Here is an 18,595-nt window from a genome sequence, read left to right as displayed (position 1 = left end):
AAAGAGTCGCACATGACTGAGCAACTAAGCATAGCACTCAACAGGGAACCCATTCTCTGAATGTTTCCATCACTTTTTAACCTAATCCAAGGCAAATTTCATTTTGTAAGTTGAGTTTGAATAGACTCACTAGTTTTACTTAGTGGAACAACTGTTAAATTGTTACTGCTGAATAGAAATAATAGGAAAAAAAATGTATGTTATTAATAACTGCTACCACTTTTGAATGCCTCTAATAATGCCTCCAAACACTGAAACTCTGTGTTGGCAAATTTCAGTCTGTGGGCCAAATCTGTTCTGCTCTCTGTTTTTGTATAGAAAGTTTTTTTAGAACATGGAGTCAAGTTCATTTTACATATTATCTACGTAACATAGTTTACATATTATCTATGGCTGCTTTCATGCCACAGTGGCAGAACTGAGTAGAAGTGACAGGGACTGCATAGCCCAGAAAGACGAAGATTTACTGTTCAGTTATTTTTAAAACAACTTTGCCAACACTTGCGCTAAACATTTCCTTTGGTGCTTACCACCACCAGGGAGGAAGAAGATATCTGTGGAAAGATTTAGAGATTTAAGGAACATGTTCAAATCACACACTAATGCTTGGTTCAGCTGGCACTCAAATTCAAAGCAGCTGACTCCAAAACCCATGCCCTTTGCTTTCTGTCATGCTGCTGGGTTAACTTGGTTCTGCATTTCTAAATAAATAATTCACAGGTTCTGTTGTTGTTGTTTAGTTGCTAACTCATGTATGACTCTTGCAATCCCATGGACTGCAGCACACCAGCAGGCTCCTCTGTTCTCCATTATCTTCTGGAGTTTGCTTAAACTCGTGTCCATTGAGTTGGTGTTGCTATCTAACCATCTCATTCTCAGCTGCCCCCTTCTCCTTTTGCCCTCAATCTTTCACAGCATCAGGGTCTTTTCCAATGAGTCAGTTCTTTGAATCAGGTGGCCAAAGTATTGGAGCTTCAGCTTTAGCATCAGTCCTTCCGATGAATTATTCAGGACTGATTTACTTTAGGATTGACTGGTTTGATCTCCTTGCTGTCCAAGGGACTCTCCCAGTGTCACAATTCAAAAGAATCAGTTCTTCAGTACTCAGCTTTCTTTATGATCCAATTCTCACATCTATACATGACTACTGGAAAAACCATAGCTTTTTTTATGACTATATGGACCTTTGTTGGCAAAGTGATATCTCTGCTTTTTAATATGCTGTCTAGGTGTGTGATAGCTTTCCACCTATGGAACAGCATCTTTTAATTTCATGGCTGCAGTCACTGTCAGCAGTGATTTTAGAGCCCAAGAATATAAAATCTGTCACTATTTCCACTTTTTCCCCTTCTATTTGCCATAAAGTGATGGGACTGGATGCCATAATCTTAGTTTTTTTGAATGTTGTTTCAAGCCAGCTTTTTCACTCTCTTTTCACCCTCATCAAGAGACTCTTTAGTTCCTCTTTGCTTTCTGCCATTAGAGTGGTATCATCTGCATATCTGAGGTTATTGATATTTCTCCTGGCAGTCTTGCTTCCAGTTTGTGATTCGTCCAGCCCAGCATTTAGCGTGATCTACTCTGCAAATATGGCACCCCATTCCAGTACTCTTGCCTGGAAAATCCCATGGACGGAGGAGCCTGGTGGGCTGCGGTCCATGGGGTCACTTAGAGTCGGACACGACTGAGCGATTTCACTTTCCCTTTTCACTTTCATGCATTGGAGAAGGAAATGGCAACCCACTCCAGTGTTCTTGCCTGGAGAATCCCAGGGACGGTGGAGGCTAGTGGGCTGCCGTCTATGGGGTCGCACAGAGTCAGACACGACTGAAGCGACTTTAGCAGCAGCAACTCTGCAAATAAGTTTAATAAACAGGGTGACAATATATAGCCTTGATGTACTTCTTTCCCAATTTTGAACCAGTCTGTTGTTCCATGTCCAGTTCTAACTATTGCATACAGGTTTCTCACGAGACGGGTAAAGTGGTCTGGTATTTCCATCTCTTTAGGAATTTTCTACAGTTTGTTGTGATCCACACAATCAAAGGCTTTAGAGTAGTCAATGAAGTAGAAGTAAATGTTTTTCTGGAATTCCCTTGCTTTCACCATGATCCAACGGATGTTGGCAATTTTATCTCTGGTTCCTCTGCCTTTTCTAAATTCAGCTGGTACATCTGGAAGTTCTTAGTTTACATACTGTTGAAGCCTAGCTTGAAGGATTTTGAGTATTACCTTGCTAGCATGTGAAATGAGCACATTTGTACGGTAGCTTGAACACTCTTTGGCATTGTCCTTCTTTGGGATTGGAATGAAAACTGACCTTTTCTAGTCCTGTGGCCACTGCTGAGTTTTCCAAATTTGCTGACATATTGAGCACAGAACTTTTGCAGCATCATCTTTCAGGATTTGAAATAGCTTAGTTGGAATTCTGTCATGTTCACTAGCTTTGTTTGTAGTAATGCTTCCTGAGGCCCACTTGACTTTATACTCCAGGATGTCTGGCTCTAGGTAGTGACTATACCATCGTAGTTATCTGGGTCATTAAGACCTTTTTGTATAGTTCTTTTGTGTATTCATGCCACCTCTTTTTAATTTCTTCTGCTTCTGTTAGGTCCTTACCATGTCTGTCCTTTATCCTGCCCATCCTTGCATGAAATGTTCCTTTGATATCTCCAATTTTATTGAAGAGATCTCTAGTCTTTCCCATTCTAGTATTTTTCTTTATTTCTTTGCATTGTTCATTTAAGAAGGCCTTCTTATCTCATCTTTTCGTTCTCTGGAACTCTGCATTCAGTTGGGTATATCTTACCCTTTCTCCCATGCCTTTCACTTCTCTCCTTTTCTCAGCTGTTTGTAAAGGCCCCACCCTCTCCACACAACCACTTTGCCTCCTTGCATTTCTTTTTCTTTGGGATGGTTTTGGTCACTGCCTCCTATACAATGTTGTGAACTTCCATAGTTCTTTATGTACTCTGTGTACCAGATCTAATCCCTTGAATCTATTCATCACCTGTACTGTATAATTATAAGGGATGTGATTTAGGTCATGCCTGAATGGCCTAGTGGTTTTCCCTACTTTCTTCAATTTAAGCCTGAATTTTGCAATAAGGAGCTGATGATCTGAGCCACAGTCAGCTCCAGGTCTTGTTTTTGCTGACTGTATAGAGCTTCACAGGTTCAAAAACAAAAATGTAACATAACTCTAATCACAGGAAGCAAAGATCCCCAAATATGCTTTACTCTGTAGGGGGTCCCTCTTTTTTTTTTTTAAAAGAGGATGATGCATTTAGGTACTTGAGAGTCAGCTGTCTGGGAAGTGTTGTTGCCTTTAGGCTAGGGTGGCACACCCTGTAGCCTGGAGGGACCAAGCCAGTCCTAGGGAGAGATGGGAATTGTGACAGAGAACATATGCCCTTTTCAAATGGGATGGTTGGTCCTCTGTCTCAGGACATATTGCCATGCAGGATTATCAACCCAGTTTCACTAATTTTTTTTTAATATGGCAATGACTTTTAAATTTTTTAATTTATTTTGGGTGTTCTGGTCGTTGTTGCTGCACAGGCTTTTCTCTAGTTGTGGGGAGTGGGGTCTACTCTCTAGTTGTGGTGTGTGGGCTTCTCACTGCAGTGGCTTATTGCAGAGCATGGGCTCTAGGGCCTGCGGGCTTCAGTAGCTGCAGCATGTGGTCTCAGTAGTTGCAGTTCCTGAGCTCTAGAGCACAGGCTCAATAGTTGTGGTGCACAGGATTAGTTGCTGCATAGCATGTTGTATCTTCACAGACCAAGGATCGAACACATGTCTCCTGCACTGGCAGGCAGATTCTTAACCATTGTACCTACCACCAGGGAAGTCTGAGATCTCTATTTTTAAAGATAATCTAGTAATCTTGACTTTTGTGTGAAAATTCCCTTTGTGTGAAAATTCCCTGTTTTAGAAACACTTTGTAGCAAAACTGTTCCTCAAAAATCAGAAGAAAAAAGCCCCAGCAAAACATGGATCTGCAGGCTGAATCTGGCTTTCAGGTTGCCACTTCTCTTTTATGTTGATTCAGTTATTTCATTCCTAATTTAGTCATATAGCTTGATGGCTAGAGTAAGTTATATGGTGGGAGCAACAGAGTATGGAATAAAAATAAACTGGCATGAAACTATGTTTCTGATCTTTATTGTTTAAATCAAATCCAAATTACACTATACATTTTACTAGAGTTGACTCTTAATGATTTGGATTTGGATTAAGAAAGGGAGCAGTGGCTTGGTTTGTGAACTAACAAAATCTCAAGCAAACACAAGGAACACCTGAAATCCTTTATAGTCCTGAAGTTCTGCAGTAACTGACGTAGTATCTCATTCTTTGAGTTTTAACTGTTCTTTCTACACTTGCTGACAGCTATTTTCTACCATTTCCTACTTTCATTAGAACATGGAAATTTAGACAATGATAAGGGTTTTTGTGGGCATATGAAAAAGGAAGATAAAAGTTTTTTGTTGCAAAGAATTAAATCCAGAACAGGGAATTTGGCAGTACAAATAGATTTTCAAATTTTTTTCCAGTTTGGTGATTTTGACCAAGTGTCATAGTTAAAAACTTCATTATTCATAGAAAACAATCTTTTAGACAAAGGTTAATATATTTCCTTTGAAATTCTATTTGATCAGAGGATTACTTTTTCTTCCAAATATTGTTAGCTAATGTAATTCAGCAACATAAATTTGCTTGGCCTTCATGATGACTTGAAATTGACAACTAATGTTAAAAGTAAATTACTTTATGTATGCAGTGAGTTTATCTACTGTAGTTATATATAAATTAGCCTATCACCTACCTGGACAGTTCAGTGAATTCAAATTAATCTACAGAATAATTTGGCTCCTTTGGCATTACTTAAATGTATCCATTACTTAAGTAAATAATTGTTTAGAATTTTATTTACTAACTTCCTCCCCCTGAAATTGAAAGCTGTTGTTATACTGCTTTATAATACTTGTATTTCTAAGACAGTAATGTTGCTAGAAAGATAGAAAATAAAATTTTCCAGAGTGAATTTTGTCTCCCTGACTTTACATTATTAAATTGGAGATGAAACTCTACTAAAAATAATCCTTCCTGCATTCACTTGGAGACTTTTAAGCATGCTTGACACTCTGGAACTCTAGAATTCTTCTCTCTATTGAAATTCTGTTTCGATGTTTACAAATGCTATACAGCTTCAAAATACAAAGAAAAAAAATTTTATATTCATAATATAGAGCCCATTTTGATTTCTAGATGCCTCATGGCTTCACCTGGAGAACTTGCCTTTGGTTTTAGATAGAGTAGCCAACTGTCTCAGTTTGTCTAGACACAGAATTTTTAGTGTTGAAACCAGGAAAGTCCCAGGCAAACAGAGTGTTAGCTACCCTAATTCTAGGAGAAGGGACAAGATTAACCCATGGGACTTAAAGGATCTTCTAAATGTAAGAAAACTGGCAACCCATACCAGTAACTTTTCCAATATTTTGTATTAAAAGTTCCTGTAGTCTATACTGAGTTTCTTTCAAGAATGAAAATAGAATAATTAGTCCTTATAGCTTAAGGGAAATTTAAACATCATATAATCCAACACCCTCATATTACCTATGAGAACATGGAATCCTAGAGAGATAAAGGGACTCAAATGAACTCAAACAGTGGCAGAATAATAACTGGAACCTGCCTTCTGGCTGCAAGAGGATGCAAAATGCTATCCTCAAACTTAGAATTTTATCTCTGACAAAAGAAGGTAAAATACCAAACTGTAAGTATCCAAGCAATTTAAATAAACCCAAGTTTACTTAAAATTGGCATCATAAGTCTAAAGAAAGGTGGTTTTATTAGATTGAATTATCTCGTAGCTTTAGTTCACCACTTAAATTTTTGCTCTTGTATTAGGACTGTGTCAAACTTAGCCAAAGTCTCAAAGCTACCTCAGGGTCCTGGAATAAATATCAGTTCAGAACTTGAAGGTGCATGTCACACAGTATGTAGTCACTAGCCTCACCCTCTTAACATCATATTCAACTTTCCAGATACAACTGAGACCTGTGTTGTCTCTATGAGGACACCACAAAGATGTAAATGTGTAGTGAGAGAGAACGTTTCACTGGGTTGATGAAACACTTCACTCATGATTCACAAAAGAAAACAATAAATGGAAACAAGGACATTTGCTAAATAACTGGCAAAACATATCAGAGTGGGTTATATCACACTTACCTTTGCTGTTTAGAAAATATGAGTAAAAAGAATGTCACTGTTAGCCCAAGTATTCCAAAGACAATAATTAAGAACCATGGAAACTGGAAATCTGAAAAACACAAAAATAATATCTCACAGAAATATGAATAGTTGAAGTTTACATCTCATTCTCCTGTTCCACATAAAACTTCCTAATTTGTATTCATCTAGTAAAGTCAGTGATTTCACTTGATAACCACTGAAATAGAATGCAATGACTTAGTATTTTCTAAGAACACCTCTATCCACTTCTTCAGATCCTTTCATAGACCAAAAAAAAAAAAAAAAAGTAACATCATGCAATTGAAGCACAATCCATGTTTATTATATAAATAACCTGCTTTAAACATCTTATGTGTTCAGGGTGTGTCATTAAAAGGCTTTAGCTCGAGGGAAAAGTGATGCTTGTTAATATACTACTTTACCTAAAATAATGTCTTTTTTTTTTTTTTTTAATGTGATCTTTAGATCTAGATCTGATCTAGACTGAGGATCCATCAAAAAGATGGGGGCCAAGTTGTATCTTTGAATCATTATTAAAACTTCTTAGATATGCAGGGTGTACATTTTTACAGCTTAAAAACTATTGTTTGACAGAACAAGATCAGTGCTAGGACTCTCAGAGTTGAGTATGCTGTTCAGTTGCTAAGTCACGTCTGACTCTTGGCAACCCCATGAACTGCAGCACACCAGGCTTCCTTATCCTTCACTATCTCCCAGTTTGCTCAAACTCCTGTTCATTGAGTCATGCCCATTGATTCAGATTTTAGTATAATTGCTAGAAAATTTGTGGGAGACTGTTTGTAAAACTTCAATTTCATTGCTTTAGAACAAGTGCCACGGTGGCAGAGGTTGACGACTTTTAAGGTGGAATTTCCCTGGTGGCTCAGACTATCAAGGATCTGCCTGCAGGGCGGGGAAAGATCCCCCCGGAGAAGGGAACGGCTACCCACTCCAGTGTTCTTGCCTGGAGAATCCCATTGACAGAGGGGCTTTGTGGGCTACAGTCCATGAGGTCGCAAAGAGTAGGACACGACTGAGCAGCTAACACTTTCCTACTTCTTTTCACTTTTACCATAACACTGCTTTACTGAAAGTAAGCTTTTATGCTGTGATATTATTTTATTTATTTTCTTACTCACATATTAAAATCTACAAGGGAGATATTATGCATGTTATAAATAATTAGTGGGGAAGAGAATACCATTTTTTTTGTTATTGTATCTATAATTTTATATCAATGATATACTCAGGAACATATTACAAAGCAAGAGATTTTTTCCTTTTCTAACAGAAGTAAAAAGTTGTTTAAAAAAATCTTTAAGTGAATTAAATGCCATCACAATAAAGGGCACGTGGCAAATGTACTTTTAAGCCAGAATTTCCATATATCAAATGCTGTATGAAATAAGGCTACTGAGGAGAGCCTAGGAAAAATGGTGCTATAGACATTTTTACCTGTGCTATATAGTATCATGGGTTCTACCTGTACCATATGTGCAGAAACAATTGTGTTTATATTTTAAAATTACATTTATTTTATATAGGATCTTCAAATATTCTATGTCACCCTTAAGCATAACTAGCATGATTTATTAAGCCTTCCTCCAGATAAAAGCCACACACAAACTTTCTAAAACCAGTAAGCACCTGCCATTGACTATGCTGATTCAATACTAGGCTTTCTCTTAGAAGCCTCATAGATAGCCATCCATCCAGATTCAGAATTTCTTCTCTGTGTATTTGAAAAACATTTTTTTATGATTATAAATACAAAACAAACTCAAAGGAAATATTAGAAATACAGAAACATATAAAGAAAAGAATCACCTGAAATTCTGTTATCTGGAATTATCACCCCACTCTGCTCCATCAGTAACTTTGTGTCTCTTCTCCTCTTTAACTTGCACCTACATCATGGCTTCCTGAATAATTCAGAAGTGAAATCCTTCTTCCTCTTTTGTAATGGATAATAACTGTTACAGGTAGTGAACTCCAGGTCCCTCATCCTGAAAACTGATGCTAATGTATATTGATCTGGACACCACTCTAACAATGTAGGGAATGTATGCCTGTGTATTGACAGAAATCATGTTGGCTGCCATCTCAATCTCTTAGGTTTACCTTCTTCACATGCAGATGGGTTCATTTGAGGAAATGTTATCAGGAGCACCTCACTGAACTTGCCATATTTTTCAGTGTTTCGTTGTCTGGTTCTCACACGCACTTCATACTCTTTATCCAGTCTCAACGAGTACATCGGAACTGATGTTACCAATAAAGGATCCATCTTTCAAGACAAAATATAAAACTTACTGGTTAGATAGTCAACAACTCAATGCAATAAGCTCCATGAGGTGCTTCTGCATTTTTATTCAAAATGAATCTCTGGAAAGCAGGAAATATTTCAAAATGCACTTGTGGAGTTTGCTATTTAGAGAAAGATCTAAGTACATAACTTAGTAACACATTGTAAATTAACTACACTTCAATTAAAAATGGTAAAAGTCACTTTGTTAAATAAATCACAGTCCTCAAATTAGTTTTCTTACAAACCCAAAGATATGATAGACTTGTTGAAAGAAATGCATCTCTATTCTTGCATTAGGCTGTCAGATAGTCTACTAAGATCAAAGCATAATAGAATTATTATAGAGGATGGCAGAATTATAAAGATTATGGATACACTGCCTACCCTTTGGAATATTACATTGTTATATGAAGATATCAGAACAGAAAAAACCAAACATATTTCCTATTGTCTATGTCTGTATCTGTTCTTTGGAAATCCTGGGTAGTCATTCATATGATCACAGAAAGTGATCTAGAAAAAGTGTTGGAAAGTGTTCTAGAAAAATCAGTTGTCTTAAAGTGTCAAATAATTCTATCAGCTTGTTCTATAACGCTTAAAGCCACCTCAAAATATAATAGCTTGCTATTCAAAATCTATGAAGAAAAGTCACTAGAGGCATTTGGTAACAAACATCAGGATGCCACAATCCTGACGGCCAGGATATTCCTTTACTTTCCCAGGGAAGGTAGGTGAGACTCTCATACATGTTGCTATTAAAGAGGTAGACACAACTAATGATGGGGTTTTCCTTCAAGTCAAATATTCAAAACAAGTAGTCAATATATGCTTTTTATATATTTTCAGGTAGAACATCTTGCTCCCATTTATAGGAAAACCAGGAACAGTCTTTTTCAACAGCTGGGTTATTCACATAAATGAAGATTCTCATAATTTGTTAAGTCAGAAGCTGGACCTTTAGCTTCCAAAACAAATTTCCTTTCACTACAGTTAGTTTCTATTTACAAAGTACCTCTTTTTTTCCCCATGTACACAGAATGGTTAGTTTGCATCTTTTATAGAAGCTTCTTAATACATGGAATATTTATGTACCTAAAATGCCTCTGAATATTAATTCTTGAAGCCCTAAATTTCTCTGTCACCATCACCAATATATTATTTCTTTACAGGTTTCATTAATAACAAAATCCCAAAGAGGCCCCGAGTGATTCGATCTATGGCCCCCTCTCATCTTCCCTCAACCCTCCACAGCAGCCTCACCAAATTCAGATTTGCTCACGTGACTAACACTGCCCTGATCGCTGTCGCCTGCCTCTGAGGGAACACCTACCTATTCTTGGCTAATTCTCAGTGCACGTACTGCTGATATTCTAAGAAGTCTTTTCCGGCAGTTTTCCCTACTCCATCCTGCCTGAGAATACACATATCACTGCTTTTAATTCATTGCTCAAATTTCTATAGTATACTGCATATTCCCTGGGGGAAAACAATGCTTTCATTCTCTTTACATTTCCAAAGCCCGGCACAATATCAGGTATATAGAGAAGGGAATGGCAACCCATTCCAGTATTCTTGCCTGGAGAATTCCAGGGACAGAGGAGTCTGGCAGGCTACAGCCCACAGAGTTGCCACACAACTGAGTGACTAACACTTTCAGCATTTACTTTTGCAGTGGGTAATCAAGAGATGACCCATACACTGTGGATAACTCTATGCCACTCATTAAGTCTTAAAAAAACAACCCCCAAAATTCAAAAACAAAATTGGTTTAGCAGGTAGATAGTTGTAAGCAACTACATGGTCATTAGAATTATTATTATATTCAAAATGTGTTTAATAAATAAAAAAATGGGCATATTAATACTAAATTCAATGTTGTCAAATGGTAAATTCCTGATATAAGCAACACACATTAACCTTTGCCCCTTGACTTACAATCCCCTTTATTTTTTTTTAATGCTTATGCCTCTTGTTTTCACAACCAACTAGATCATAAGTTCTTTAAGAAAGGTCAGCTCTCATAGATGGGTCCTTGATACTCATGGCAACTCTGAGACCCTTGCAAATTACCAAACTTACAAGTATCATGGATTTATAACTGAGAATTTCAAAAATACTAATTTCAAATGATGGTAAACTGATTTTATGTTCACATATTTTTATAAGAATTATTACACTTTCTGAAATAAAATTATAGTGAGAAAAATGACATTGTTTCACATTTTTGCAAATCTCTTTACTGTCTGGCTTAGTAGAAGATGCTTATATTTTTACATTTGCTTCTGAATTAAAACTGTTAGGATGTGTGGTTTTGGTTGAGGTGCATGAATAAAACTTGATCTCACAGATATATAGTGAGGAAATGGAAGAGATCTTTTAATAGCTGTTTCAGTTAATGGTATATATTCTTCCTTAACACCACCACCAACAAAAAAAACTCAGTAAGTGGTATTTTCTTAAAGGTTAGTTGCAGTGTGAAATCTGAAACCATGTCAATAAATCTTTCACACTTCTTTAAAAGCCACCACTGCAACTAGTACTTTGAATGCATCATTTCTCCATTCGTGGTTTGGTTACAGCATGTATTGGTCACTTGGAAAATATCCTTTACTGAGTTATGCAAATTTTCTAACTGTTCACATATTTCGGTATACAATATTTAACAAAAAACACTTTTGCTAAGATCACCATTGATCGCATCAGATCTTCAAAGGTTGGGAACACTCTCAAGCTCACAGCTGCAGATGGCAAAGTTTTCCAAAATTTTAACTTAACCTTGAAAGCTCCAATTTTCTCACTGGCAACAAATACTGTCAATTGTTTTTCTTGAAGTGTTAAGCTCACTTTAGTCTTTTCCAAGAACTATTTGCCAAATATTTGTCAACTCAAATATGAAAAGCCATCTATCAGTTTATCAGTTGTTCTTTCAAAGTAAAAATGGTTGTTCCAAGCAAAAAGCAGCTAGTTCAAGCAGGAACTCAGGTGTTTAAATGCCTTTGCTCAAAATAACCATCCACAGCTCAGTATGCAGCCAAAGTGCTTTATGTGTACACAGAATATGAAAAAGCTACATAGTCAGAAATCATGATTTAATAAACTTAGAAATGTATATACTACTTCATCAAGGACATTCTTATGTGATCTGCCTCCCCCACCTTGCCTGCTCCCATTTCTTTTCTGTGAGTACAGAGTGGTGCAGAGCATAGTGACTATCAGTATAGTTTGGAGTTATTTCCTGATTTGTGTGAAGGCAGCAGCAGTGTTTCCACCATTGCTTTTGTACCACCTGTGTAAATCAACACAGTTAAAAAAGGAAAGAACATTCTAGTATTATTATGGAAATAGTCTTGACCCTGTGGACTCCCTGAAAGAGTCCCAGGGACCCTCAAGGGTTCAAAATTTATACTTTGGGAAAATGCCGCCTTGGGGTGCCTAGCACGGTGTTTTGTGTATACTAGTTATTTCAATACTCGGTCGGTTGCTGAATAAATGTTTGACTGAAGTCTGAATTTAGAAAGCCTGTTTGACTCAGTATCCAGCCAAACTTTTCTGTACCAAGTTATGGAACAGATATCTAAATTAGAATGATTCCACAAACAACCTTGAAGCCAATATTTAACTGTTCATAGTGCTCTAAACTTAACTTTCCTGTAATGACAAAACTGGCCTCGTTTTCAGCAGTTCACTGAATGGACAGGGCCTGGTGTCTCAATTCTAGGAGTGAGGCCATGCCAGGATGCTGGGCACGACCGGGTGACTGGCCGGAAACCACTTGGCTTGGCCAGGCCTAGTGGTCAGACTGTGGCTGTGGTTAGACTGATTTAGAATTGGTTACATTGAAAGCAGCATGATAATCCTGTTTTTCTTCTTGTTGTGTGCCATGTGGAATTTATCTGAGTGCCCAGTTCCCATGCCCTTGGCAAGGAAGTGAGGAGTTCAGAGGTCAACCTGTACCAGGCTACTTGCCTAAGTAAAAACCTCTTAGCTTGATTCTCCCCTGGGGTATGTGACAAAACATCCTTCTGAAACTCTATGGGATCAATTCCCTCCCTTTGTTTCCCTCCTGGAGTCACTGAAGTACTTATTTTAGTGGGAGTCTGCTGAACGGTAGCAACTAAACTCCTGGGCGAATATTTAGCCACAGCTCGCTCCTGTCCTTGATCATAACCTTTCCCATGTTTAGCCACATCCTCACTAGAGCTAGTCACTCTAGCTGGGTGGCTAGAGTATGTGGTATTGTTCTAAGGTTAGACCGGACACCAGTGATGACTGGAGAAATCATTTTCCTTTTCTTCCATAGGTTTCCATATAAAACTCCATGTAAGCATCTGCTGTCTTAAAGAATTCTTAGGTGAAATTTTACTGATTCTATCCATTTTTCTCAAATAAGAAATTAGAACTGGGATATGGGGTATTAACTCAAAAGAAAGTCTAATTAGAAATGAGAAGTGTTGTTGAACACAAAAAAGAAAAGTCAAAGGGTTTTTCAATGTGAGATGTAATAATATCTTACCATTTTCCACTGGGTCTCATTTAGTTCTTTGTAGTGCAGTTCATACTCCAGGATTATCCATCCCATCTTAACATCTGTATTGGGTGGTGGTTCCCATTTCACTAGGATGTCGGCATGAATCTCCGTCAAACTGATGTTCAGTAGAGTCCAGTTGAGGCCAACAGGTGGATCCGGTTGTACTGTGCATTTCAGCAGAGAATTAGTACACAGACATAGCTTGATGTTAGTAGAATGCTTTTTTCCAAAGAAGACTAAGTTACTTCATACATTATTCTCGATTCTTCCAATATTCTCATCATTATACTTCCACTTTATGGCAGAGTATCATTTTTTTAAATTAAGGATGACCTGTTATTAACTGAAAAAAAAAAAGCCCCTATAAAAAATTCCTTCTTGAGTTTAAAATCTGATCTATAGCCATTCTTGAAGATCTGTCACATTTTGCATTTCTTTTGGCTCTGATAAGATGAATACTTTGGGATTTTGGCAAAGGAATTCACTTTAACTCAGAACTGAAAGGAATAGAGAGTCAGAAAGACCCAAGTGTATTTAAATATGTGGCCATTTTGGAGTGAGGGGTGGAGAAATCTTTTTTCTTCTGATCTGTATGTTACCTGGGGCAAGGCCTTTTCAATTTTCTTTCTCATTCATTTCTGCACTGCTACAGAAGCACAGTCCTTCAGAACACTTGGTAAATACCCCTTCATTTGTCTTCCTAGCCCCAAGTGATCATTTCTTCAGATATAAAAGGAAGGCATTACACTGATCTCTCAAATGGTGAATGATGAATCAGTGTTTTCTGTGTTTTATTTAACTGCATGCTATTGACTACTATGGAGTGGATACTACTTTTTAAAAAACAGAGAAAGTCCCAATTTGACTAACTATGACCACATTTTGGAAGTTAAATTGGAAGGATTTGCAAAATGGCTAAACTACATATGCCGCATAATGATAGCTACACCTCATCTTTCCAGGTTTGTTGGGGATTGATAATGAAAACCAAAGCTTAACGCTTTATATGACTGAACTATAAACATATTTTTAAAGGGAAATTTTCTCAAACTTATTACTCATGCTGCATCTTAACCCCCCCCTCCCCACTTTCAATAGAGGATATAGAACAGGGTCCCTTTTGAGAACGCTCAGTACCACTGTGATGAGCATAATAACAACCATCTCTCTTACTTCTAGTCTTCTGCCTGTAACCTGCTCCTTTTCCACCTTCCCTAGTTCTGTTAATGATAACTCCATTCCTGCAGGATGAAAATGGTGAACCCTTCCTTGACTCACTTTTTTTTCCCCCATCACCTCACATTCTGTCAGCTGTAATTTCAAGATATTTTCCAGAATCTACCCACTTCTCATCACCTGCCCCGCTCTTACCTGGTCCTAGCCATTGTCATTTTGTTTTGAAGCATTAGCCTCCTAACTAGTCTCTTCCTGTGGTCCTTGTCCCCCTTCAGTTTATTCTTGATACAATCCTCAACACTGTGGACATGCTCGTCATCCTAACACTTAAGTTAGATCACATTGCTCATCATTTAAAGCTTTCTGAAGGCTTCCTATTCCCAGACGAAAGTCAGAGTCACACCACGGCTTAAAGGGTGCCATAGCTTTGACCCTCTGATCTCCAGGATCTGGTTTATGATCATGCTCCTCTTCTCTCTCCGTGTGTCCTTCCACTACCCCATGCTCTTCCTTGAGTGAGCAAAGGCATGCTCCCACCTCCAGATCTTTACCCTGCCAATGCCCTCTTCCATCAGATAGACATGGGACTGTTTTCTCATTTCCTTCTTTACTCAAGTGTCTCTGTCTCAATGAGGCTGTGTGTGATAATGCTCCCATTGCAGCCTCTCCTATTTTCCCACGTCTTTCCTCCCAGCATGGTCTCCTTCCACCTGCATTGAGAAAATGTCCCCCTGGTGCAGACACTTCCTGCCCCTAGCACCTAGAACGCTACCTGGCCCAAGGAAGAGACTCAAAGAAGCGCGGAATAAACTGAATGAATGACAGACACCTATCTCATATACAATTGTAAATCCAAAAACCAGCCCTGAGAGGTCTAGTAGAATACATGCATAATACACGAGGAAGCTGAAGCTTCTGATCAGCATCATCTTCAGAGCTATAGGGTCACCCCCGTTCTTTGTTGTCTCTCATTCTCAGCTCCCTCCCTCCCTGCTATCATGGTAACCCTGCCTGTCATCATCTTTTGCCTTGATTATCACAAAGCCTTCTAATCTAGTCTGTGCTATTCTAATCTACCCCCTACACTGCAGCAAGATGAATTTCCCTGAGACGTTAGTACCATACTCTCGGGCTTCCTAGGTGGTACTAGTGGTAAAGAATTTGACCACCAATGCAGGAGACATAAGAGATGTGGGTTTGATTCCTGGGTTGGGCAGATCCCCTGGAGGAGGTCACGGCAACCCATCCAGTACTCTTGCCTGGAGAATCCCATGGACAGAGGAGCCTGGTGGGCTACAGCCCACAGGGTTGCAAAGAGTCGGACACAACTGAAGCAACTTTCCGCGTGCGTGTGCGCGCACACACACACACACACACACACACACACACACACACACACACACACACACTATGGCTTTGAGGTTAACAGCATGGGCTCTAGAGCTATGCTGCCTAGGTGCAAATCTAGCTCTGCCTACCAGTAGTTCTGACCTCGGGCTAGACATTGAACTGCTTTGGGGGTCAGTTTCACCATCTGTAATATGGGGATTATAACAGAACCCATCTAGCACAGTTATCATACCTGATTTATGGTACATGCTTTGTAAATATCCTGAGGTCACTTCCTTGCTTAAACATCCTCAAATGTACCCTTGGGCTGTCAGGTAAAGTCTAGATTCCTTTGGAGGGCACACAAAATCACTGATGATTCCTCTGGTCAACCAGTCAGGCCTGCCAAACCGCTCCTGAGTCTGTGGACATTCTGGGCTGTCACTTTTGGAACTCAGTAGCAGTTAGCAGACACTGTCCATCTTGTATACCTGGCAACTCCTGCTGAGGCTTTGAGAAGTAACTGAACTGTCACCATCTCCGTGCAGCCCTTTCTCATCCCTCAGGCCCAGTCAATCATTCACACCTCTGGCCTCCACCTCTGCTTGCTGTGCATTCCACACACCTTGAGGCCAGCACCTACTGTGCCGTATCTCAATTATTTGTAAACATGCCTGCTTTCCCTACTCGACTGTGTCTTACTCATTTTGTAGCCAACACACCCAGCCAGGAGCCAGGCACTCAGTGAAAATCAGCCAGGGGAACGAGTTAGGTGGCTACTGGCAGGACAGGCTTAGAACACGGGTCTTGACACTGTATTCTTTCTACTACCCATTTAGTCATTAGACAGCTACATCTACTGACTTCAGGGCATATATTCAATTACTAATAGCTTCTCTGGATTCAATAGTTTCTTTAAATCATGCAGACAGGTTATCTTCTGCTTGTTACATTCTTCTCAATCTTCTCCCTCCGAGTCAGTCTATCAGATTTACTCATTTCTATCTGCATCTTCCACCCTCCCTCTCTCAGTCTCTTCCAGCCTGGAAACCACACACAAGAACAGCACATCTAAGTGAGGCTCCAAGGAGTTCCTGTAAGCAACAAACAAGCTTTGTGGGTAGATGCGAGGCATCAATGTCAGCTACTCATGCTCCTTCTGTGATTCTATTTAGCTGTTTATACTATTATAGTATAAACACGAATATTCCAATTATGGCTCTTTGTCTTGTTTCATATCCCCTGTGTCCACATGGTGGGCAAGGGATAAGCTGCTTGAATCTTCCACTTAGTTCACTGAACCGATTATCTCCAGTGTTTGTTTTGAGATCTTATAAACATGCCTTTAAACTGATTTTGGCTGTTTTGTCAATGTAAAATTCCAGAATGATTATGCCTTGTGGCAAAGAAAATCTTGGACTGTACCCCACCAGGCTCATCTGTCTGTGGGATTCTCCAGGCAAGAATACTGGACTGGGTTGCCATTTCCTTCTCCAGGAGATTTTTCTGACCCTGGGATTGACCCTGTGTCTCTTGCATCTCCTGCACAGTCAGGCAAGTTCTTTACCACTAGCACCACCTGGGAAACCCAAAGAAAATCTAGGCATTTATGATAGGAATGCCAGAGATCAAGGCCAATGTATTCCAGTAGAGCTGAATATAATCGTCATACCAGATCATGAGGAGAGAAGGAATCTTAAGAGTGCATTGAGTTTCTTCCTTGTAGTGGCACACAAGAATACAAACTGGCATTCAGAGACCTTCTCAAGGGAAAGACTCCACAAGACTCCTATTCTTTCCTTTATAAACCTCCTGCCAGATTGTTTTATATTAGAGCCAACCTGAGCTCCCCCTGCCCTTTCTCTCTTGTTCACAGCTTATCTCATGTGCTACAAAGGAGACTTTCATCCACCCAGAGAATGCAATGCAATGACAAAGTCTTCCTACTTGCATGCACTTGGACTTTGCAGCCTTCCCCGCTTATGTAATCTAAAGCCATGTCAAATAAAACACAAACCTGTGATTTACCTATGTCCTCAACAGAGAAACACTTATGATCCACAATACCACCATTGCTAGTTAGCTTGATGCAGTAGGGGGTCCACACAGAGGTATAAGATGAATTAAAGTAACAGCTGTTTTCACCAGCAGAGACGTAATCGGGGCATTCTTTCCATTCTTGAATGTCCCTGAAATGGAGGGTAAAAAGGAAGAATTGTTCCCCAAATCATGCAATAGTGCAAGTCAAAGCAAGCTGCTTAAGAGTCAGATTAAATAAACCAGGACACAAGTATTTTATGAGCAAGTATCTTAGTGGTACCATTTCCAAGGACTAGCACATCTGTGGACTGATGATCAGTGTCTGCAGACCGAGAGGAGGCCTTTTGGCATGTTTGTTTATAGTAAAAGCATCCCTTCATTGACTGCATATAAGGTGCCAGCTCCTAATTTAAGTGATTCATTGGTAGGTACTTTCCCCACTCTATAGATGAAAGTTCTGAGGCTTATGGAGTTTTAAAAATATTCTTTTACTAAAACACTGCAGAATCAACTCCCAAACTATAGAGATTCCCAGCGAACAGTTGAGTCTTTAAACCTGGGTATTTCCCCAAATCATGGTGGAAGAAACTGAGGTGACACATGGATGGTGTTCTCCAAGCTGAGTGACATGAGATGTGGGTGGTCCTGAAGAGGAAAATCAGCTACCACCCTACTCTGGACCACTGCATTCTATGTCCATTTCCTCTGCAAGGTGGTCCTGTGCTTGGCAGTGGAGGGCGGGAGTTTTCCTCATGCCTTGAACTCCTTCCCATATTCCTGATATCTTTTCTTAATTAAACAAAGAGCCATGGTAACATTTCAAACATGCTGGACATCCAGGTAACCTTTAAGAAACATGGGACTCCTAGCCTTTCCCCCTCTACTCATAAAAGAAACCAAAGAAATTTAAAACCCAGAAATTAAAAAAAAATTCTCCAAACTAAGCAAGCATTTTT

General features: G+C 39.1%; 1 protein-coding gene across 10 annotated transcripts in view; it reads right to left on the bottom strand.

The window, feature by feature from the left end:
- The window catches only part of GHR (growth hormone receptor), a 311,185-nt gene that overhangs the window by 18,845 nt on the left and 273,745 nt on the right, over positions 1-18,595 (bottom strand). For all 10 annotated transcript variants that reach the window (XM_081517552.1, XM_081517560.1, XM_081517555.1 and 7 more), the window contains 4 exons: positions 17,628-17,788; positions 13,080-13,258; positions 8,380-8,545; positions 6,235-6,325 (listed from right to left, as the gene is read on the bottom strand). In XM_081517552.1, coding sequence (XP_081373678.1) covers positions 6,235-6,325; positions 8,380-8,545; positions 13,080-13,258; positions 17,628-17,788 — 597 coding nt within the window. The remainder of the gene's footprint in view (positions 1-6,234; positions 6,326-8,379; positions 8,546-13,079; positions 13,259-17,627; positions 17,789-18,595) is intronic.

Source organism: Giraffa tippelskirchi, chromosome 8 (assembly GCF_054371585.1).
Source record: "Giraffa tippelskirchi isolate mGirTip1 chromosome 8, T2T-mGirTip1v1.2.pri, whole genome shotgun sequence".
In the NCBI taxonomy this organism is placed as follows: domain Eukaryota; kingdom Metazoa; phylum Chordata; class Mammalia; order Artiodactyla; family Giraffidae; genus Giraffa; species Giraffa tippelskirchi.
Note: the sequence above shows the minus strand (reverse complement) of the source record. Positions and strands in the feature narration are given on the sequence as shown.